At 35.8% G+C, this 23,763-nt stretch overlaps 2 protein-coding genes across 2 annotated transcripts; both read right to left on the bottom strand.

Moving 5' to 3' along the window:
• Positions 1–3,215: 3,215 nt before the first annotated feature.
• LOC147566551 (ACD11 homolog protein-like) lies at positions 3,216–7,276 on the bottom strand. The gene is made up of 4 exons (XM_086653049.1): positions 6,762–7,276; positions 4,494–4,666; positions 4,201–4,346; positions 3,216–3,633 (listed from the first exon to the last, which is right to left on the bottom strand). Exons 1-4 carry the CDS (start codon positions 6,990–6,992, stop codon positions 3,527–3,529), a joined length of 657 nt encoding a protein of 218 aa, XP_086509175.1. The 5' UTR covers positions 6,993–7,276; the 3' UTR covers positions 3,216–3,526.
• A 1,574-nt stretch (positions 7,277–8,850) lies between these two features.
• BTS (zinc finger protein-like protein) lies at positions 8,851–22,245 on the bottom strand. Its single transcript, XM_086653048.1, has 14 exons — positions 21,588–22,245; positions 20,347–20,556; positions 19,058–19,252; positions 17,089–17,393; positions 14,839–15,064; positions 14,596–14,764; positions 13,286–14,494; positions 12,270–12,441; positions 11,948–12,169; positions 11,736–11,873; positions 10,238–10,472; positions 10,041–10,100; positions 9,639–9,710; positions 8,851–9,515 (listed from the first exon to the last, which is right to left on the bottom strand). The coding sequence occupies exons 1-14, from the start codon at positions 21,909–21,911 to the stop codon at positions 9,384–9,386; spliced, it is 3,669 nt and encodes a 1,222-aa protein (XP_086509174.1). The 5' UTR covers positions 21,912–22,245; the 3' UTR covers positions 8,851–9,383.
• Positions 22,246–23,763: the final 1,518 nt, after the last annotated feature.

Here is a 23,763-nt window from a genome sequence, read left to right as displayed (position 1 = left end):
CCAATTCCATGTTTTGCCAAATGAGATAGAAACTCTCCTTTACTTAATTCAGGAGCACCATCACTTTGGAACCTCTTAATAGGTACAGAAAATAGTTTCTCATTATGTAGCTGAAAGTGTTGGAAACACTTTAAGCTTTCAGACCTTAGCTTCATAGGATATATCCAAAAGAACCTGCTGTAATCATCAAGAAAGAGGATATAATATCGAATTCCAGACTTAGTAGTGACAGGTGTTGGTCCCCAAATGTCACAGTATACTAACTCTAGAGGACCAGTAGTTGAACTCTCTGATGTGGGAAAGGGTAATCTCTGGCTCTTTCCCATTTGACATGATGAACAGACATTTTTAAAGTTCTTAGAAGTGATTTTGATCAAATTATCCTTTTCTAGAAATGAAATAACTTCTTGAGAAGCATGTCCCATCCTATTGTGCCATATCTCAGCAGTTGCCTTAGCTATGCAAGCCATTTCTCCTTCTTCCTTAGGAACTATGTGAGGGTCCAATTGAAAATCAATGCTATATAGATTGTTTATCATTGGTCCTTCTGCTAAAGTGTCTTTTGACCAAAGATCTCTTATAAGAAAGCCCCATGGAAGAAATTCCACACTACAAAAGTTTTCTTTTGTAAATTTAGAAATTGATAACAAGTTCTTCTTAATAGATGGGACATGGAGTACCTTTTTAAGCTGAAAGGTATTTGACCCAGTAACCAAAGTTGTCTCACCTGTGCCTGCAATATCCAAACACTTGCCATCTCCAATCATGACTCCACTTGACCCTTGATAAGGAGTCCTTGATTTTAGGTTTTCTTTTGTATGTGTCATATGGCTAGTAGCTCCTGTGTCTGCTATCCATCTTTTATCTTTCAAATCTTCAGATGAATAGGCATGTTCATGAGTGAGTATCTCATCATCAAGTGCAAAACCAAAATGAGCATGTTCCTCATCATTCTCCTGTGAATCCATTTCTTCCTCCTCTTCTTCTTCATCTTCAATTTCTTGAAGATGTAAATTTGCAAAGTTTCTTGTTGAGGATCTTGAAGCTTCTGAGGTAAAGTCTTTGAACCTCATCCTACATTGTCTGGCAGTATGGCCCCATTTGTAGCATATGCCACAAGGCACAGTTGTGAAGTCAAAAAAGGTGTTTGGGTTTCTTGATTGAACAGTAGGTTGTCTTTGATTTGGTCTGAATTGAGACTTTTGACTATATTCTGAATTTTGATTTTGATTTTGGGTTGAAAATCTTATTGATGATGGCCTAGGGGTGTTCTTGTTTGGAAATTTCTTAACAAAATACATTTCACTTGAATCATTGGTTGAATCTTGTTCTTTCAACCATTGTTCATGGTGAGTTAACCTACTTCTAAGTTCTCCAAAACTTAGCAACCCATCTCTATTTTGTACTGTTATTACAAATTGAGAGTATTCCTTCCCTAATCCTTGAAGAACAATTCTTGTTAGCTCAGGTTCAGACACTTTATCATTTACAGCCACAAGAGAATCAGCAAGATTCTTGATTTTACTCAAGTATTCAGATATAGAAGATGATCCTTTCTTAATGTTTTGAAGCTTATTCCTTAATGATGCCTTCTGTGCTTCAATTTCTTGAAGAAAAACCATTTCTAAATAGCACCAAATCTCTCTAGATGTTTTTAAACCTAAAATATCTGAAGCTATAGAGTGTGTGATAGTAGCTTTTATGCAAGATTTCACAAAGCTATCAGTTTTCCGCCATTGGAGATAAGCTGGGTTAGCTATATCTCTTCCTTCCTCTACAATTAATTGAGGGGGTTCACTATAGGTGCCATCAATGTAACACACTAAGTCATTTCCTATCAAGGCATTTTCGACTTGATCTTTCCAAACAAGGAAATTTGTTCCATCTAATCTAGCAGATATGAGATTTGTGAGATTTGGATTGTAGTTTACCTGAATCTGATTAGGGTTCATCCTTCGATTGTTGAAGTTTAGCTATGTTGATGAAGACTGGTATCTCTGATTCTTTGATGACAGAAGATCAGCTTCTTCTTTAATTCTTGATTTCAAATTCTTCTTTGAAAATCGATTTCTAGGGTTTTGGCTCTGATGCCATGAAAGCTATGAGTTTCTTGAAGTTATTTTATATTAACTTCTCAAATCAATCGTGAATTACAACTAAGACTAACTCTCTTTATATAGACAGAGAGATTAACCGAGAGATTAGAAGAGAGTTAGTTATAGAGAGAGAAAGAGTAAAAACAGTTTTAACAAACTAATTAGAATTCTAGTTAAGAAAGTAAATGTTATATACGCCCATATAGAGTGCTTCTTCTCTTTATAACTTGGGGTGCTCTTCATTATGTGTGCAAGTGCTGATATCGGAGGTCGTTAGTTTAGGTAGTTAACTTCATCTTCTCTTCTTCTTCTTTCTCTGTTAGTCTTCTATACTCTTTATCTCTTACACCAAGCATGAGATTCAGTGGCAATCACGAGTACACATCAAGAAAATCCAGGAAATCAAAAATAAATTCAATAGAGTGAAATTCAACTATATTAATCAAAATTTAACATGCCAGCAGATAGGCTTGCGAAGCGAGCGAGGAAGAAGAATAAATCGGAATCTTGGAGTAGAATCCCTTTCTTTTATTTCCTTTGTACTGTAAGAACACTTTGATTTTTTAATGTGATCTGAACAACTTAACAAAAAAAATATACTTTCATAAAAATAAGTCGAACATGTTTTTATTATAGTCACCGCTAATCCAAATCTTTAGGTATTACAATACCCTATTAACACGTAAAAACTACAAAACCATCAAGGTCGGGCATGTAGAAGGATATGCTTTAGCGCCTAATACTTCAACACTTTAAAAACGTTGACAACTTTGAACTTCAACCAGTGCATGCATCTTTCTGGACAAAAAAAAAACTAGTGCATGCATCTTTTTGAAAGCTTCCACAAATGCACACAAATCCTTCAAAACAATGTTTCTGAATGTAGAAGTATAACCATCGTAAACAAATTATATAAAACTAAAACACGTAAAGAAACGAGACTATTTATATATGTTTGAAGTTGTTTGTTAAATAGAAAGATTATAAAACATGCGGAAATGCAATAAGATGTATTAGATTAAGAGAAATGTTAAATGCACTCACCCTTTTTGTGATAGGACTCAGATTTCCTTTGACTTGAACAAAAAAATACTTTCATGTGAGTCTATATAACAAAAATGACAAGTAAATTTAAAATTTCGCTTTCATTAAATTTGCCCTATAAAATAAACTGTTACAAAATGGTCTGCTCAGTGCACACTCGGAACACCACCACCTCAAGTCCTGTCATGAATTTGTACAACAAATTTTCGAATGAATTCAGAAAAACAGGAACATATTAAGCTGTTGTCGAACTTCATGTCTCGCATCCAAGAAACACAAGGCATTCAAAATCATTTTGGTGGAACCAACGAAACGAACTGCATATCTGTACTAGAACTGATATCATGCATCGTTCTTCCAGGTCTTCCTTGAAAGAAGAGAGTCTATTACCAGTCCAAACTGATATTCTTAGATGTGTACAGTTTGTCTATGTATTCTATTACTGGAAGTGATGCTACAATGTACCTTCTCATTTCCGTCTCTACTGAGTGATCTGCAACAAATTATGTACATAATGACAAGATATTTAAGCTGATAGATAAATATGATTGCAAGTTAAAATGTACGTAAAAATAGGCTAAAAAGGATTTATAAATGAAGCCTCAAGAAGAAAAGGAAGTAAACACTGTTAGTAGTTACCAAATCCTTGAACAAGATAACAAATCATCTTCTAATTGAAGATGTAGATGATTATGATGGTAATCAAGTGAAGGATGTTAGGGCTATTACCACATCCAGTAACAAGTTCACAAATCTAAACAAACAGATCTTGCTTCATGCAAACTCGTCGTCCATCAATGTCTGGAGCATGGGCAATTTTCTTGTGGATATTGTACAAAAGTGGTGGATTTTTTTGGGTTAGTTCCAATTTGGCCCCCCATTTGTGACCTACGATTTCGTTAGTCAAACTAAGCTTTTTGTGCTCTGTAAATACCAGCCACCATAATTTATAGTTGAAAAATGGAATTAAAATTTCACAGGCGTACTATCATTGTGTGTGTAACTTTCACCTATAACTGTATTCTGAACCAAGATTTGAACTTCAAGAGAGACACTTAACCTGTTTCATTTAGCTTCAATATAAGTTGTTGCTTTGATGGAAGAGCATACATTCCCGCAAACACCGCTGTCCTAATTGCCCATGTGTGAAATGGAGCACACACTTCTGCATAAGCAGAAGAAGCTGCTTCTCTCAAAGAACATTCACTGAAAGGAAAACAAATGTAAGTAAAGGTGCCCCATTAGCAAATTGAAATGCACACTGAATACTAACATATCTACTCAAGAGGTTTTCAGTCATCCAGTATCTAATTAACTGGATTAAGTGAAAAGGTGATACAGGGTTTAACATACTCTGATGATATGAATTGCTCAAATAGAGCTCTGATAAGGTCAAGACCCTGTCTAACTCTACGCAAATTCCGAGAAAGACTTCCCTTTTCTTTTACAGTATCATTCTCGATATCATGGTCAAGTATATTCCTCAAAGTATCATATGTTTCCGATGCTTCAACAAGGCCTTTCACCTGCACAGGTTCGATTGCAGCAATATTTTAATTTTTTAGTTAGAAAAGCTGAACAACAAGCTAAAAATCGAAACATGAAAAAGATCAGGGTATGACTCATGGTAACTGCAGCTCATGCTTAATAGTAGAAGAATCTCGTAAGAAGTACCAATAAACTCTACCCTTTAGAGTGCATCAACTATAAAATGGACAGTAAAGAATAAACTCATAGTCACTTTAGAAGTGTAAAGGTTTCACAGGCAACAGTTGAATTCACACAGATAACATGCTACAAAAAAAAACCTGTCACGGACAAGCACCAATTTGGAGAAGAGCTAATACTACACCAATAAAGAAAACAGATTATACTAGAATTATCATTATTCCCATAATGACCTGGCATTTCTGCTTCAAAAGGGTCTGGAATATTTTTGAGGGAGACGGATATTAGGATAGGAGTCATATGAACATAATAAGGACTCGAAATAATTTTAATAATAAACTGTAATTAACTTGGAGATACAAAGCTCCAAGAACACTTATGGAATCACCTGTTAGAAATTCTTTCTTATAATTACTTATGGTTTTCTGTATTGTGTTGATCTCGACATACATATCTTTTTTTTTTCTTTTTTCCTTTTTTGAAATGGCAGCATACTTTAAGGGGTATGCCCCCGTGTCTTGAACCCTTGACCTAGAGGGTGGAAACCAACTTGGTAACAACTCCAACCACAGGTTGTTGACACTGGACACATACATTTCTTTGCACCTACTTATAGGAGTCTATGACTATAGACCGAGACATGGTTCATTTACATGACTCTTTAACTTCCTAAACACATTAGTAACTGCTCTCTTAATCTTCTCCATTACTCTCTACTTAATCCCACAACTCTTAATCTTCTCAATGCATTTCGCACTAACACCTCGAGACTTCTCCATAATTCAATATGTTATTATGAGATAATTCAATTAATATTTCGAGCACTCCTTTGTGTAGTCAATAATTACATAGTTTCTCACAAATGTCTCCTCGAGTTGTCGAATTTTATCTTCAAGCATTTTCACATGGTCACACAATTACAAATTAAAGGGGAGAGAAGCTCGTATTAACATATAAGGTCTCGAAAGGCTGTAAACTAATAACTACTAATTGATTTGGAGCGTACGGATTTTTTAGCCCGTACAGAGCTCCTGAAATACCGAACAATTCTCTCAAACTTCTTTCTTGAGTATTGATCTTTGGTTTTCTCTTGTATTTATTCTATTTTGAGCAACATTTTCATGCCACTCTTTATAGAGTGAACCTCTCAAGATCATTTCTCACCCAATTAAGCAACACAAAAGATTATCTGGACCATTTATGTAAATAACAATGACCCTCTAGATTAGTAACGTATCACTCTCTAGATTATAAAATAAATAATGACTTGCAACTCTTATAACTCGTGACTCTCCAAATTACAAATCATAATTATCTAATAATTCAAATAAATATTTTTCACCGGAACGTATAACCGTATATTTAAGGAGCCATACATATACCGGTTAACAACTCAAATCTACAAAATAAACATCAGAGTGAAAAAGTCGCAGCAAACTACGGGTTCAAAAAGGAGCTTAAGCAAGCATGATAACTAATTGGGAAGTGTTATTGGATTCCCACTGTGGCAAACATTTATTTACATAGTAAAAACCAGCTCATTCTAACATATTAGCTTTGCTTCTACATGATATTAGTCTTAATTAGGCCCACACTTGGGAGAAAAACTCTTAAGTTAGATCTTATAATTGATGGTTTTCATTGTTAATTAGGGCCAAACTTTGGAGCATAACTTTACAATCCTTTTGGTTGGTGATTGCTAACAACCGCAAGGAATCCATGGGTAATTGTAAAGGATGATATAATCCAGAAATCAACTATAAACAAAGAAGGATCTTCAAATTGTAATTACCAAAATTTACTAGGAATCAAAATTGATAAATTCGATATGAACACATAACTATTCAATCATCTTTCGAGCCCAATATCAAATACCCAGAAAATTGGAATCAGATGAGTTCAAAATTTTGCCCTAAGATTGCACAAGGAAGCAGAAAAGAAAGAAAGCGGTACCTTGGCGACGTATTCAATTTCGGCGAATTTGAAAGCAATACCGAGGCAACCGAAGAGAACGGAGACGAGAGAGCAGGCGTCAGTGAAAGGAATCAATCTCAGATCTTGGAAGTTTTTGGAGGTAACAGATTTATTGAGCTCTTCAAATGCCTCAGCAATACGAGAGAGAGGAGTCGATGTTGATGTGGTATTTGGAGTATTGGTTCCTCCATCGTCGTAAGAATCAGTCATGGTGGTGGTGGCGGTTGGCGTTTCACCGAAAGTGAGAAGAACGTTAGGAGGACGGTGGTGATGGTGGTGTCGGTAGTGGTGGTGATGGTGGTGGTTGGGAGAGGGGGAAGATCCGTAGACATTAGGAGAGAGGGTTCGGTTGAGTGTGTTGGTTGGTGCCCTCGTGGGGTGGGGGTTTCCCTACAAATGCGGGTCGCCTTTAACTGAAGGGTCAAATGCTCAACTTCATGCTTTCTATGCACGACAGGTTAAACCATCTTGGTTCAACACCCACTTCATAACCTAGAGTTTTTAGGTTAGATCAGAGATTTTATCCTCTTTCAACATAAACCTGTGTAATCTATAGGGTTATTTCCCTAACAGCCCCCAACTTTCTGACCGATTTCTTGCCTAGCCTCCTATTTTGTCAAAAGTACCCAGATGACCCATTTTTTCAGATTCTGTTATGACACCGTTAACTAGTCATCACCTCTCTCTCATCCAACTCATCGCCACTCTCTACCACCTCATTTCTCGCCATCTCATCATCTTCACCAGTGAAGGTCGTCCGCCAGTGGCGAAGCCAGAAATTTTCTTCTCTAGGGGCACTTTTAAATAGGAGAAACTCACATAAGTAAATAAATCAAACAATATCTATTAACACATTATATTTTAATTTACTGTATCATATTCCTTCTAAATCGACTTAATGAAAAAATGGTTTGTCATACACTATAGTTTACATATCACATTTTGAAAATTACAATCTTGGACGAAATTTGTTGAATGATCATGAGAAATACATAGATAAATTTTATTATGTTCTTAATTATATTTCTAAAGTAATTTAGTTCAAATTTTTGAAGAAAAGGAATTTCACAATTTCATATACAAATATAAAAACAAAGTAAGGCAAACAAACAACACTTGTTTGATTTTCTAAGGCGATTCACTATTTACAATCACGTTTCTTTTACTAAAATGTTTTTTATTTTGATAGTAATTTGGTTACACTTCTATTTAAGTAAATAATCAAATTAGGTAACTAATGTAACAAAAAATATAAATGTTGTACAAGAAAACAACAACTTTATTTTAGAGAGGTGATGCTTAGAGAAAAAAATGTGTTACTCAACCGATCAAGTTTACCAAAAAATTAAACTACAAACGTTGTCATATATCATTTCACGTGTGAAGAATGACGTTTTTGTGAAGTGGATTACTATTTTGCCATGGACTATATCTATATCTGCCTAAAATTTGTTGTGGGTTTCAGCAAAAAAAAAAACATTTATGGTGGGGTATATCGGATATATGAGGATCTCTATTTAACTAAAGTGCGTTTCTTGCAAAATAAAATATAATGGTCTTTATTTTGGATTAGTGTTAAGGGGAGGTATTGGGGCTTGTGAGGGCACGACCCCCACATGCCCCTTACTAGCGCCGCCCGTACGACTGGCAACCTTCAAACATTTAAGGAAAAAAAAATTAAAATTTCTTTTTGCCCTCCCTTCTCTCTCTAAATATTCCTGCGAAAGGGGTTCCCTTCGCCAGAAAACCAGACCTTCAAAGTCTGGTTTGAAACAAGACCGGATCTGGTTTAAGACCTTGAAGGTCTAGTTTTTCCAGCAAAGAGGAACGAACACTCTTCGCCCCAATATTTAGAGAGAGAAGGGAGGGAAAAAAAATAATTTAGAGAGAAAGAGGAGAGTTTAAAAAATTATTTTTAATGTTATTTTCATGGCAATAGGTGCTATAAAGCACAAGTCCCTAATAAGACTCCCATGCCAAAGTTTATCCTCTTGGCCTCTTACATTCCTGTAAAACAAATCTCTTTAATGGCATCTTTTGCTCTTAGAGACGCTAGTAGAAACCACAGATAATATTTCTATATTCAAGTCGGAAAAGCAATTCAGTTACCACCAGAGATTACAAGTATTCAATATAAGGAACTAACTAGTTAGAGATATGGAAGAGCAGAAACAAAAAGGCATCAGAAAATCCAAGGCCCAGCCTAAATTTCTCTCGAAATTAATGTCAACGTTTTAGTAGAAGTACTTCGCAAGGGAATGAAGGGGTTCGAATTCAATGCTCTTAAATGCTGAAGCCTGTTGAACCGAGTATAACCGCGAGTCTTGCTGATATACTCTCCGCAAGCAAAGATCAGACTGGCTCCTACATATACTAACCCTCAAAACTGGAGCTTCCGAGCAATTTGATGGACGCCCACTGAGGATACGGGTTACCAGTTTTGTACAAGATTCACCTCTTCCCAGCTTCGGAAATGTAAGTGCGCTTCAGAATGTACATTGAAATAGGAAGAAAGTTTTCTTGGTGCATCCAAAGCATTTTGAACACCACTCAGGCAGAACCGTGTTCTATGTACAAAACTCAACCGTGGAAATTGGCCACTCAGTCGCAGTTGGAATCTGATGACTCCAGCTTGATTACCCTTGTGTTGTAAGATCCACATGACCCACACTTATGATACAACCAGTGGAAGCGCGATCTTCCTTTCTTCTCGCAGTCATTGCATAATATATCCTACATTCCCCCCAAGTTTACAATCAAATCTTTTTAATACTTAAGACTCCTATATCTGACAATGAAAAAGATGGAAACTTACAGAAGTTGAGACGAGAAAAATTGTAAGAAATGAAGACAAACCTGACAGCGGTCTCTGTATTCTTCTGGAAGCTCTTCAGCAGCCAACAAAGCATCAAGCATCCCAAAGTAAACCTTTACAGGATTTTATTACAATCAGGAAGAGCCAACAAGCATAAAACCAAACCATTATAATCTATTTGTATGTCACGTAAAACAAGAATGCTTCTTTAAATCAGCCTTCACCTGATTGGCTGGATTGCTGGAAATGTTAGTGAATTTGGGCCGTTTTCAGATGCCAATTCATACATACTGATTAGCTAAATTTGATGACTTACTACTTCTACTATCTGATGTGTATAGCCCATAGCATTTTCCTACCAATTTGTGTTTATAGCTCATTGTATGCATCTCTAGAAGAATTATGCTTGTGCAATAATGTAAAAAAAAAAAATCAGCTCTTACCGCCATATCTCCCAGTGATTTGCTACATATTGGACAGGTGTAATGGCTGCAAGTGTATGCCTAAACAGAATTGGAAGGAGGGGAGTTAGAACATTCGCAGTTTGTGAAATCTAGTTTTCTTATAATATGAAGGCGGAGAAAGCACAAGTCCACAACGAATATTATACGACAAAGGATAACAAAAATGAAAGCAAAACCTGAAAACAAGCCGAGTGCATAAAATGCCCACAAGGAAGAGCTCTGACCGCTGCACTTGATGTGAAAAGGAAATCACAGCAGATGGGGCAATTCGATTCTAGCCCTTTCTCACGGCACTTGTGGTCCACTAGTTTCATACCAAGGCAGCAGTTACATTTCATACAGTGGAAGAAGTCAATACCTAGTCCACTGCCAAGGCGGCACAAATTACAAAAGGGGCAATGGTACACTGTCCTGAAGTACAAAAAAAAGATAAAATATGTCAGCCAGAAAGATCCACTCCTAAGACAGCTATATGCTAAAACATTCTATTACATCCACAAATATAATGCTATATTTTCATAAATACGTCAAAGAGAAAAAAGAAGCAAATATTTGTCTTCTATAAACTAAATCCTAGAGAGAACTTTTCTTTTTCAATTTAAACCAGAAGGGGTAAACAGACATCTAGAAGTGTTGAGGTCCAAAGCCAGCTTATAAAATAGTGATCAACTGTTGTGAATTGAAGCTTCATAAACAACAAGTCATCGGGTTACATCTGTTAAGCTCCAAATATTTTATATAGAAAGGATAACAAGAGAACAAGAGATTGACATATCAAACATTGCAAAAAAGGCTCCTCTTTTCAGTTTCTATGCTACCAATTTTGGTGAACAGCCTACCTGCCCAAGTACAAGTAGTGCTTTTCTGCTGCATCTGTAACCCGTGCTTACAAAAAGCTAACCTAGACTTTTAGAGTGATATTTAAGGGTCGTAACACGATTTTGAGTTAGTTCAGACAAGATAAACACACAAATTCTCGCATGATACCTGCTGAAGTGGAGTATCAAACAAGGGAGTGGTTGGGTGCGGCAAATGTGTAACCAAATACGAAATTTCTTTTAAAAAGAAGTATGCTTGTTACATAAAACAATAGCAAGGCAAAACAGATCACCTGAACCATGATTAGTTGCAAAGAACTCATGTTTTATTGAGTGGCAAGTGACACCAGATATTTCGGCTTTACATAATACATATTCAGTGAGGACAAAGTGAATAACTGAGGCTAAGGTTATATAAATCAAACAAATCAAACAGCAGTCCACCTTATGATCATAATGTCAGCTGAAATTTATTATTTCTCTTAGGTTTACGAATTTTAGACAAAATCTGTGATGTTTTTCACCAGTCGATGTTGAAATTATCAGTTTATAATATTAGAATTTTGCGTAGAATATAATGAAGCTGTCTCTGTTCGGCACAGAGAAGGATTATGAAAAAAATAAAACCAATGATAGTCAATGTCAGTATGCTCCCACCCTGAGCCTGAGGTAAATATTCTATAACAGAGTAACATATAACCATATAACTTACCCTATTAATTTAAGTATCAAGCACAAAAGCTTAAATACTCGAGAAGATTAACTTGAACCATTATTTTGCATTGCATACTTAACCATTAAAACACATAATTGGTGGAAGATTATAACTACCAGGAGACAAAAATAAGATCTTTACCTTTCGTCATCGAAAAATTTGCAGATGTTACAGTAGTATTTCGCCATTACAAGTCCATTGCAGGAAGGGGTTGTACAAATTGGTCCAACGGCCTGAATTTTCAGACAAGACATGCACATCATTTCTGATGTCAATTTCCTGCAAAGAATCATTTTCCATTTAAGAACAATATATCAAAGGTTAATACAATTTTGATCAATGAAAATGACTACCTGTCCATTGAATGATCGCTGACTTCATCATGGCAGAACCTGCATGGAAACAATTTCTTACAGCAAGCAGCCAAGAGTTTACAGTTTCTTTTGTAGTGCTCACAGCCAAACACTTTCTTCTCCGAATCTCTGAACGATGGAGAGCATCCTGGAACATCTTCAGTATTCGTTGTTTCTCCTGCTCTTGTTTGAGGTAACATCTGCTGTTCAGCTATCCAACCACTACAATAACCATCTACTATCAGATCATATCTTACTCTTTATCAAGAAGAAATGCACACTTCAATAAATTGCATACAGATGTTACATTGCAGGAACAAACCTTGTCATAAGATTATAAAAAAGATAATCTTCTCTTCGTGGATCAAGTGTTGAGTCCATTGAAACCCTTCTTATCTCTGACTCGAGCTCATTTCGATTCATCCGAAATATATCTTTCCACCCAGGCTTGAACATCTTATCACTTTGATCAACGCTTTCATGACCATCAGAGCCTACAGAATAAGGAAGTCGAAAGGCATGAAAAAATTCCAACCAGAAGAAACAAAAAAAGATTAACACGATGCCCTCAGAATTCCAGTTCTGCTCAATCTTCTCACCAACAGAAGGGATCACTCCAACTGATAATGAAGAGGAAAGGATTTGGAAGATAAATTAAACGTCAAGAACTACTATCAAAGGTGAACCAAGACGAAAGAAGAGGCCTGGTGTTGACAAGATACAAATTGGAAGAAGCTGGACAAGTAAACCGTGGGGCTTTCTCTTAGTCAACAGAGGTATCATGTGTAATGAGGTGAAAAAGACAATTAGTCACCTCTCACTGCCGAGTAGCTCTAGGTCTTTGGAACTACTCCATCAACAAGCAACATACCAGTCGGTGCAACCCAAGATTCTTGAATCACCTTTTGGAACAGTGGCAAGGGCCAAAGAAGTCGGAAAGCCGAAAGGAAATGGAATAGGGTAAAAGCTATAATATGGGGAATTTGGAAAGGAAAGTAGAATAAAAATTTTAAGGAAGAAAACAGTTGTACCAACATACTGGAAGATGAAAAGGAATTCTATTCCATTGGTCTAGAAACCTTAATATGGGAAAAGTGATATCATACAACAATTTCATTCACATTTGGGAGGCTTCGGTGTCGCGACCTGTAACCTAGCCTCCCATTACTCGAGTGCAAATAGTTTTTCTATACATTTTGTTTCTAAGTTTAAAACAGAAAAGTGCAGTAAGGCTGCAGTTTATTTCAATAAACTTAACTATTGAAGTCAGAAATCAGAATGTAGTAACATAATAGAGCATTAAGGTGTAAGCAGCACAAAAATAACTTCCTCACTAACCTTCAAGAGAATTACTCGTGTCCGTTATTTCCTTTTGGGAGGATTCTGTCGGGGCCCCTTTCCACCATTCATCAAGCCATTCACTGAACATAGTGTTTTTGGTAGCATGCTTCCACGTGTCCATCATTTTATTCTGCTCTTCTTGGGTAAGCACAGAGGTTACCCATGGCAGCATCGACTGGAGCACCTCCGCACCTGTATTCCCGATTATACGTCCAACAATTTTGTCTTGCTCGTCTACAGAAAAGTGTCTGTCAAACAACGGCCACAGTTCAAGTTCTTCTCTGAAAACATGTTGATCCAGTGTGACTCTTATCGACTTGCACATTCCTTGAAGCTTTGTAGCAAGTTCATTGTACTTTTGCATATCGTCAGTACCATGAGAAACAGTTCTTACATTTTCTGATTTATTGGAGCTCAAGACCTTATAAATTTGTGAAAGCTCGGAGAGAACAGTTGATATATCTTCAAATAGCTTTTCCTCCTGCTTATGATCCAAAGTGTATGAGTGGCTTACGTTATGGAGAGTCTCTTTGGATTCTAAAGCCGGAAAAACTATCTCATCTTCAGCATTACTATGAGCTCTATACAACCCCCATAACAAACGAAACCTTCCAATGAACAGCCGAAGGAATCTCTCATCACAGTCATTAAGCTTTCCAGATTCGACATCCAAATATTCCAAATCTTTGCGGATTGCTTTATGGAATTTGAATATGTTATCGATGGGTCGTGGTGAAGAACCAGTGGTAGAAAAGCTACTATCTGTTTCCCAGGTAAAAAGACTGGAACTAAGCGAAGGAGCTTGACTAAGAGATAAAGAGCGGAGAGACTTTGCAGCTGTAAGGGAACCAACTCCAAGGTTGTTGTTGTTTACTCCTAAAGCAGGCACACAACAACCCTGATTACCACATGACAATTTCCTTTCTTCTACAGTTCCTGATGGACCAGAAGAAATGTTGGTTTCACGTAAGCCCAAAATATTGCCAAATTTCACCGGCTGTGTCTCTTTATCTAATTGGGTCAATGACTGCTTCTCAGTAGACAAGGTAGCGTCACATGCGCAGGGTGGTGTATACTCTTCCGCATCAGATAGTCGTTTCATCGCGCAGCACCCATTTGCACTCGAAGATAAACATGCATCTTGAGAACGACCCTTGCATGCCCAACCGGAGAAAAGAGTAATCAGCGCAGCATCAGATGTAGGAGCTGCATCGCACAATTATGCATTATTTAGGAACTACGTATAAAGTCATTCAGCATGAATAGCATGTAGTTTCTCAACAATGAGCATATAGAATGGATTAAACCTGCCAAGTGCATATTTTGAAGGAAAGAGCTCGCTTCTTCTTCACTTAGTGATCCGACAAGCCAGGGCAAAACACGTTCCACCAACTTCAAAGGCATCATACATAAACTCTTATACAGTAGTTCTCGTTGTCTTGCAGTACTAAAATGTTCCCGTGCAAGTGGGAGTACCTAAAAATGCAGAATACTTATACAGACTGCTCGTCGGGATAAAAAGGATTTGCTGCATAATAAAACTTACGTACCTGAACTTCTTCATTGTGGAAATGCTTCTGTATAGTGTCCATTATGTGATCAGCTTGTGAGCATAGGTTTGTGTAGAATTCAGCTGAAGTTGAACTAGCTCCTGTATTTTGTATACTTTCTATCAAGCCCCTGAACTTTTCAAACTGACTTTCTTCCTCAGCATGCTCTTGGACAAAAGAGATCTCCCGATCAACTGCAGGAAATATAATCTTGTCCTCAGCAATACTGCAGCCATAAAGATAGTATTGGATTCAGATACATGTCAAAAACGGACCATAACCAGAAGTGAAGAGGAAAAATGAGCAGACAGCCAAGTAGATGAAATTATATAGCTGATTATGACAGGTAGCATTTGGGATATATATATATATATATATATGTACATGTGTCTGATAGGCACGGACAGTTCTATAATCTCAGTCCTTGGCGATAAGTTCGGGAGGTATAATCTTAGCTATTAAACATATGTTTAGGAGGTATAATCTCAACCCTTAGAGATAAGTTTGGTAGATGTAATCTCAACCCCTGCAGATAAGTTTGGGAGGTGTAATCGTAGGAATTGAAGATGAGGGTATATTCTAAAAAGATACCCTCCTTCCTTATTATATAGATTAGGCAATACAATATCACAGATATCATCTTCTTTTACAAAGACAAATAAAAAAGACACCGGACGAAAAGAACCTTAAAAAAATCTCTTCTCCTGAAAATGAACTAAAAGAAAACCAGCCATCCTCCACAGTAACATATCACTCATCAAGTAATCTCCTCCTACTCCTACTACTTCTTATATATGTATGCACAGCCAGGTATTTTCTGATATTATCAATTTATTGTTCACATCAGTCATCTGACTTCGCACTGGCTGTAATATCCATTGTCGACTACAATGGCACACAGTAATTTATTCTTTAAGGATAACCAAGACACCACTATGGCCATCCATTTTTCTCATGCAAGTGTGTGACCATTCCATTCACTGTATGTTTCACCAACTGAAATTTTCAGCATATCCAAACGGAACTAACCTGATCGGTGTTTAATTTATCTAGATTTTAGGTCTCTTGAAGATTCATTAGCTTCCTATGGCTGTGTTCAAAACTTGGTCACGCATAAACTAACAATTTTGTGCATTTTATGCATACAACTATAGAAATATTACCAAAGACTTAGAATTCCAAAATTTATATTTGTGCAATTTAAAAATAAAGAAGCAGTTCAGGCCCATAGAAGTAGTTGTCACAAAGATGTTTATTGGATCAATTTTAAACAATACAAATGTGAAATTGGAAGTTTTAAGTTTTAACAATAAAAAATGATGTTTCATCCAAAATTTTGAACATTTTAGGCCTGATATGGACAAACACAAATAAGGGTAAAAATGATGTTTTAACCAAAATTTTAAACATCAAAGCCATGTTTTTACCCTTACTTGTCAAAAATGTCATGTTTACCTTTCAATATTTTCAAAATGACATTTTTACCTAATATTGTCAAAATGATATTTGACCCTCATGTTGTCAAAATGTCATTTTTATCTTTCTATATTTTCACAAGAATATTCTACCTTTCCACCTTTTCAAATTGCCATTTTGACCCTTATATTGTCCAAAACTGATCATTTTCTCCTTATGTTGTGAAAATGACAGTTGTGTACTCTTGTATTGTCAAAATGAGGGTTTCCCATTATATTTTCAATATGACATTTTTACCGTTATATTATCAAAAAGACTTTTTACCTATCAAAATGACATTTTATTATTGTAGTGAGGTTGCGCTGGGTTGCACTAGGTTTACTACCATGGGGTTAGCAATGGGTTCAAACTTTCTTTGAGTAATAAACAGATTTAGTTATGTTGGTTTATATATATTGAATTTGTTTCTAGAAAAAAAAATGTTTTGGTTCATTTTTTTAAATATGGATTTTTATGTATTCTCATTTCCATGGAAATAAATTGTCAACTAAACAACGGAATTATATTTCTAAGGGATAACAATTGACAACCAAACAAATGAATATTTAATTCCATGGGTATGTTCCATGGAGGACTTCCCATCCAAATAAATTTTTATGCTGTAGAATCATTTCTCTTTTATCAAACAAACCCTAACTGGATATGGAGAAAATCGATAAACAAAAACAAGCTAGAAATGTTAAAATTAAGCGTCTACAAGCTGAAGCATGCATATTTATAAAGTTTATTTGAATAATGAAAAAAATTCGAGGGAGATACTAGAGATGGTAATACCTGTGGAAGATACAAACTTCTGCGATAAATTGCAGCCTCTCATTGAACGCTAACAAATTTGAAAAATCACCAACAAGTTGTATAGCTCTAGCTTCCTCGGCTATATCTTTCAACTCCCTCTTAATAGCTTTATGCCAAAGTAATATTTCATCTATGGGATGTGCACCAATCAAATTAACAGCACAACTTGACTGTGAATATTTCCTTTTTCCAGTCACGGAAGATCCACAAGCACAATGTCCCTTCTCAGTTTGCTCAACTACCTTATTGGACATATTTTTCCCTTCCATCCAGGTAAAGATAACCTACGAAGCGCATCTACTAATTAGTTACATTCAGTATATAATAAAAGTACACACTTAATTTAGTTTAGAACCTTTTATAAACGGTCTTAAATGAAGTTGATCTAAAGTCTGAGATTTGTCACTCTTCGGCACTCATCATGTTGATCTGCCTCACTAAAAAAAATCATATTAAACATCTTAACCCTACCATCTAATGGGTAATAAAGAAGAGGATTGGTATTGATTTTTTTAATGAGAAATGGGAATACCGTGCAACTGGACCAAATATTACATCAAAAATCGACGCTTACGCCATTCTCACATGGGTCCCAGAAAACCAATTACTTTAAAAGGAAAATCGGTTTTCTTTGCAAAGATAAGCATAAAGTCAAGGTATACTGGTATAGCCTCGAGGTGATACAGACGTCACCTCGATTTCAGAATATCAATACAACAAACACATGTGCCAGAAAGAAGTAAATAATTACATAGGTCATAGTTTACTACTAACATGGAGATAGAAACAACATCAAGTCGAGTAGCAGGTACAAATTTTGACATTAATCGAGAAAATATGAGTTTTCAAATGTTCAAATGTTCTTGTCAATTTAGTTAATCTCATTGACCATGTCAAAGGCTAGTGTTGAGCTCTTCTCTCTTATCTCCCTTTTATGAAACTAAAGCTAATCCTAAAGGGGTAAAACCGAGCTATTAGCCCAACTAAGCATGATATGACGAGGCACTGCAAAATCCCAAACTCCAGAGGTTGGTCTGCGATCAACACGAGCTGCCCACTTCGGAGCCAATACCAGGATTGCCCGTAGATCCAGTCCTACCTCAACTTGCTTAGTTACCATGAAGTGTAATCAAAATTTTAATACATTATATCATCTCGCTGCTCATAAACCCTCGATTAATTATAAACAATGTCAGTTTGCATGGAATTTATGTACATGTACTCAATTACGTATGTCGTACCAAAAAAAGAAAACTATTTAATGGTTAAGAGAATAAAAGAAAAACGAAATTAATATATGCTCAGGGATTTAACGGTCGATCTACTGGGTTGGGCACTAAGTTGCGGATTAACCTAGGAGACTGAGTGCAGCTAGTTAAATTGGTCAAGTGGAGAGAGGGACTAGGAGGAGAGTAGTGGTTGAGGAATTAACACCAGACCTATGGTTTGTATGAAGTGTAAGATGCATTTCTCTCATCATGAAAGAGGCGTTCACCTCATGGTTAAGAGGTGTGCGCACCTCTTTATTGGTCAAAGAGATACACGCTTCAAGGAGTTGAACCTCATTTCAGCTTAGTCCCATGCCTGAAGGTGCACCTGAACTTCGTTTTGAAACATCACATGGGACAGTGTAATTGTAAAATAAACTAAGTTTATAAATTATAATAATATTACAATAACTATAACAGTGATAATAGTTATTATTTGAGAGAGAGATTCACATGCCCTCCCATTCATACATGATTTTACAAGATCCTGTGTAAGGCTAAAATGGATATGGTCACAGGACAAATTTCAGCAAGGATCATCTATTCATCATTCTAATTGAAACTTGCACAATCTAAAGTTTCAACTCACAAAGATTCAGTTGTCATCACTGGTCGATCCCTTTATTTTGAAATCATAAATCAACTTTTTTTACAAGGATCTCAACATTAATAACAGGTACCTGTTGAAGGAGCTTTTCATCTGGGACAATCTTGCACAAACATTTTAGCATGTCATGATGCTCGTCAGATGTAATCGAAGAAGAAAGCCATGGCAGGAATTCTGCCATCATATTCACAGGAATGCTGCATAAAAACTGCCAGACCAATGATGCCTGCTCTTCAAATGAATACTTCTCAATTAACAAGGGAAACACCTGCAAAATTCAACGCAAATGGTAACAGTTCGATTAATAGCAAATTAGCAATCATCGTCACCAAAGCCTCGTCCGTAATATTTGTGGATTGTGGTTGAATAAACAACGAATAAGTCATCTCTGTATTTACCTTACATGTTTTTTAAAGGAGTTGGTAGATTATAGATAGACATGGACATTATGACAATATAGAAGAACAGGAACTTCCTGACATGTACAACCTAGATATACATGTCAGAATCCTTTCAATACCAGAAGTTGAGATTGAGAAGCGCTATACATGCTTTTCAGGTAGGTTATGATGTTGACTGTGATTTTCTACTAAAGGAGGATACGCACTAGTGAGAATCCTTACTTTATTTTCTTCATTAACAGTGAACTTATTTGTTAAACCGGATTGTGTGTGTAGGTGGGGGCTATCCAAATATTTGTGATGAGAACATCGTCACAAATAAAGCGCATGTTAGATCACTTTTGTGCAGATCAGTAAGTGTAAGCAGTGGGTAGTCAACATTATATAAAATCAAGGAATACATATACATATAACTAAATAAAGTGCCACCTAAATTAATTTGAGGCCAGTTGGTAAGCCTCAAAAGAGGTAATAGTGAGGACACTCAAAACACTTCCAAATGCTTATAAGATGCATGTTAAATCCAAGAACTAGAGAAATCCGAAAACAAAAAATCATTTAGGATCTGGTTAATTTTGACAACAAACAACAAAATACAAATAGTATGGTGTGAAAAAGTCTGAGCAGTTCTATACAATAGCTTATCCAGAAACGAAGAGGGTTACCCGACCAAATGAATATTGAAAAGTTGACAATATATTGATATAACCAAACAAACAAAAGAAAGGAAAGAAAAATAAGAAAACAAAAACTAATAGCAACATATACTGGTCCAAAATTTTGATAATAAATCTCCGTAGTGGTGGGAAGATACTTACCCTTCTATAAGAAATAAACCCAGAGTACCAAACGTTATAAACGCATCACTTCCTACCCGAGGTGGAATAAATTTTAGTAGAATCGATACAACTGTTCCAAATGATAATGAACATGCACCAACAGAAACAGAAAGGGTCAATACCTGTTCCTCCTCCTTGGACATGTGCTGGCTAACCGATGTTTGAAGTGCTCCAGTACAAGAAGCCAACTCTCTTCGAAAGCTTTCCTCATTTTGGCGATCTGCATTGAGCAACTCAAATAATTGATCAAAAAGTTCACTTTCTCCCTTGTGCTCCAGGGAGTATGTGCGCGCTACATTCTTCACACGTATGTCAAGAGCTGGAAAGATGACCTGGAGGTCCAAAAAGAAAATACAGATCAAACTTTCAAGTTAATACAAGAACATGTTTTCGATGAGTTCGACAAGAAAATTAAATGTGTTTGCAGAACACATATTTTAGATAACTATACTTATCTTATACGGAATCCATTGCCGTGCATGTAACAGTTGTTTTTAAGGGTTAGAGTGTTTAAAACAAAAGGCTAAATAGTGAGTTAGCATGTCTAACCAGTAACTATTGAAGAAAAATGCAAGTTCAAAACTTCGTTTGTATAGCATAATAGGGTACTATTCGTGCATAACATAAGGTACTTATATGTTTTTATTGATTACAGTATAGATACGGGCTTCAGAAAGTGTAGGTTTCTTAACTAAGCTAATCAAATACAACATGTCTATAGAAAATAATCGTCCACGGCTCGAGGACTTCTCGTTCTCGCTATTAGTACATAAACTTCTCACTCAAGATTCAAGAATGTAACTAATAGACATAGAAAACAAATTTGGGCACTCGTGCAAAGGTAATGTACAAAGATTGATTACCAAGGCTGAGCTCATTTTTATCTTATCCGTTTTAAAGTGGTAGCAGGAGTTATTCCAAGCTAGGTAACTTGTTTTGTCCATTATTTCCTTTCATATGAAACTCATTATTACCAACACATACAGATGTCCTTAGCTAACACATGAAAATGAATGCTTGTTAGGTATAGGTGCACAATGAAACTGGACAACCACCTAACTTTCACTTGAAAAAGTGAATCAAGGTCCAAACTCTTCTGAGTTTTCAAGAACAAATGACAGGCAAACAACAATGTCTATTCAATTAACTGAATCCTAAAAGCTACAGATTCCAATTGAACTAACATAATTCAATTAAACAACTCAATTAATATGTTTCATACTAATTTTTAGTGAGAAAAGAATCAAAGATGATTTGAAATAGTCGAGTCTGACTAATGACAATCTTGATTAAAAAGATAAGGAAAATTAATCAAAATGAAATGAATCCAAGAGAGAGAGAGAAAGAAAGAAACTAATCTAACCTCATCTTCAGCATTACAGTGATGCTTGTAAATTGCTCGAAGAAAATGATAACGTTTCAATAGCGGTCTGATATCACCATTAAGGTCAGTTGTGAAAGCCACGGCATCACGATGTAAACCTTCGAGCTCTGACCTAATCGCTTTGTGGAAGAACAAGAAGATAAGGATTGGAGAATTTAAGGCAGGATTATTCTTCAAGCAAGACTTAGAAGAAGATGATGACGACGACGATGGAGGAGTAGGGTCCCCCGGATTCACTGGTCCAGGCATTAAAGCAATACCTCCTCCATCTCTATGTTGAAGGCCAGTTAATGGCGTCGACATTTCATCAGAGAAATTCAACAAACCCTAATTAGGTTCCAATTTATATTGCAGAAACGAGAAAATTCTCTCTCTATCTTTCTCTCTCTAATCTCGTGATGTTATTTATTCAACGATAGAAGAAGTGAGGGAAGTAGGCGGCCAAGGGGGGAGGAAGAAACACAAGGAAGTTCATCTCACTTGGGGGGTTGATAAGGAAAGTAAATAGAGAGATCTCCTTATAGTTGGAACCACGTGTCAGATAGTACACGGTGTAATAACACCATGACAAATCAGCATGAATTGCGATGGATAGTCACGAGCCACAACAAGCTAGAAAGGAGATAACTCGTGTGCCAATCCACATTAATAAGATTAATAAGTTGAGGTGGAGTAGGATAACACTTTTGATTGTGGTAAAACTTGGTAGGGTCATTTCAGATCTTCCACCAACCTTTGCTTCTTTATCCTTCTCCCACCAAAGAAGTCATTATCCAAAAAAAATTTATCATAATTTGACTATGGTTATTGTAGGTTTAGTAGAAAATAACTTCTTAAATATTTACAAACCAATATTGAAAATAGAACATAGCTTCTCTAATCAAAAATATATTATAATCTATACAGTAAGAGAGGATGATATTTCTTTTTATAATATATTCACCTCTTCAACGACTAAGATTACACTTTCCAAACTTATCTTTTAAGATTAAGATTTCATCTCCTAAATTTGTCTAAAGAGTTTAGATTATACCTTTTAAACTTATCTCCAAGAGTTTTTAACTTCAAATTTATCCTGAAATATCTCCCTATCTGTTCTTTCTCTTGGTTGTTTTTTTCTTTTTGCGAGTCTTAAGTTGTTATTTAAATAGCTTTTGTTGTTATTATGCAATTAGATTTTTCGGATGACTCAATCGATTTGGATATATGATTTTTTTTCTTTAATAGGCACAACTCTCTCTTTCTTTGGCAAAAGGAAATTTCAAGTAGTTTCACCGTCTCAAATGATTCTCTCTTTCAGGTTTGTAAGCTTTTAGATTTGGTTTATGATTTCTGGTGGTTTCGAGATTTATGGGTTTTATGGTTTCTCTAAATCGATAGATCGTTTATGGTTTGTAACCGATTTTTTGTTTGTAATGTTTTCAAGATTTATGCTTTTATGTATTATGATTTGACAAATCGACGGTCATTAACTGAGTTTGCTTAAACCTTAAAAAACTAGGGAATTTAGTTTCAACAATTCGAATTTGTTAGTTTGTTTAAGCATTTCGACCTCATATTCATTAGGTTCAACAAGCCAACCCTAAAATTCTAAGATGTTATTGATGTTTTGGTTTCGATTTTATTAGTTTGTTTAAGCATTACGATTTCATGTTCTTCACGTTTAGCAAACCCAACCCTGAGATCCTAAGTTGTTGTTTATAACATTTATTGTCCTTAAACCCTGAGGAACCAGAGACCTTATCTATGTCTCTTTATTCCTTTGTGGATTTTGTGTTCTTACTTAATGTTACTTAATATTTTTATCCTTGCTATTAGTTGTTTTTTTTTTGTTGAACTAAGCTATTAGTTGTTGATCTTGCGTAATATTTGTTGTTGTTGTTCATCTTTGTTAATTTTTTTTTTGGAAGTATCTTTGTTAATTAGATTAAGCTTACTAATTTTTACGTTTTCTTTCTTAGGATTTTATGGATTCGTGATTAGGTTTCGCTCAAGCAAATCCTAACCTTATGGTTTGTTCGAACGAATTTGGATTTAGGGTTTGTCAAACAAACTCTAAGCTTACTGAATCTTGCATTTGTGACTAGGTTCTTACTTATTAACTCTACTTAGTATTTGTTCGAGCGATTATTTGATGGATTTATTCAAGAAAGCA

The sequence above is a fragment of the Eschscholzia californica genome, unplaced genomic scaffold (assembly GCF_041429995.1).
Source record: "Eschscholzia californica isolate CP2 unplaced genomic scaffold, dmEscCali1.0.p SCAF_1, whole genome shotgun sequence".
NCBI lineage: Eukaryota > Viridiplantae > Streptophyta > Magnoliopsida > Ranunculales > Papaveraceae > Eschscholzia > Eschscholzia californica.
The sequence above is the reverse complement of the archived record's forward strand: the minus strand, read 5'-3'. Positions and strand labels throughout refer to the sequence as shown.

Excerpts from the sequence above, each read along its gene's own strand:
- LOC147566551 (XM_086653049.1), bottom strand. The coding sequence starts at position 6,992 with ATGACTGATTCTTACGACGATGGAGGAACCAATACTCCAAATACCACA. Across the intron at positions 4,347-4,493 it reads GAGCAATTCATATCATCAGA|TGAATGTTCTTTGAGAGAAG; the intron begins GTATGTTAAACC and ends TTTTCCTTTCAG. Across the intron at positions 3,634-4,200 it reads ATTGAAGCTAAATGAAACAG|ATCACTCAGTAGAGACGGAA; the intron begins GTTAAGTGTCTC and ends AATTTGTTGCAG.
- BTS (XM_086653048.1), bottom strand. The coding sequence starts at position 21,911 with ATGTCGACGCCATTAACTGGCCTTCAACATAGAGATGGAGGAGGTATT. Across the intron at positions 17,394-19,057 it reads ATGAAAAGCTCCTTCAACAG|GTTATCTTTACCTGGATGGA; the intron begins GTACCTGTTATT and ends TGCGCTTCGTAG. Across the intron at positions 12,170-12,269 it reads TTTTATAATCTTATGACAAG|TGGTTGGATAGCTGAACAGC; the intron begins GTTTGTTCCTGC and ends TGGTTATTGTAG.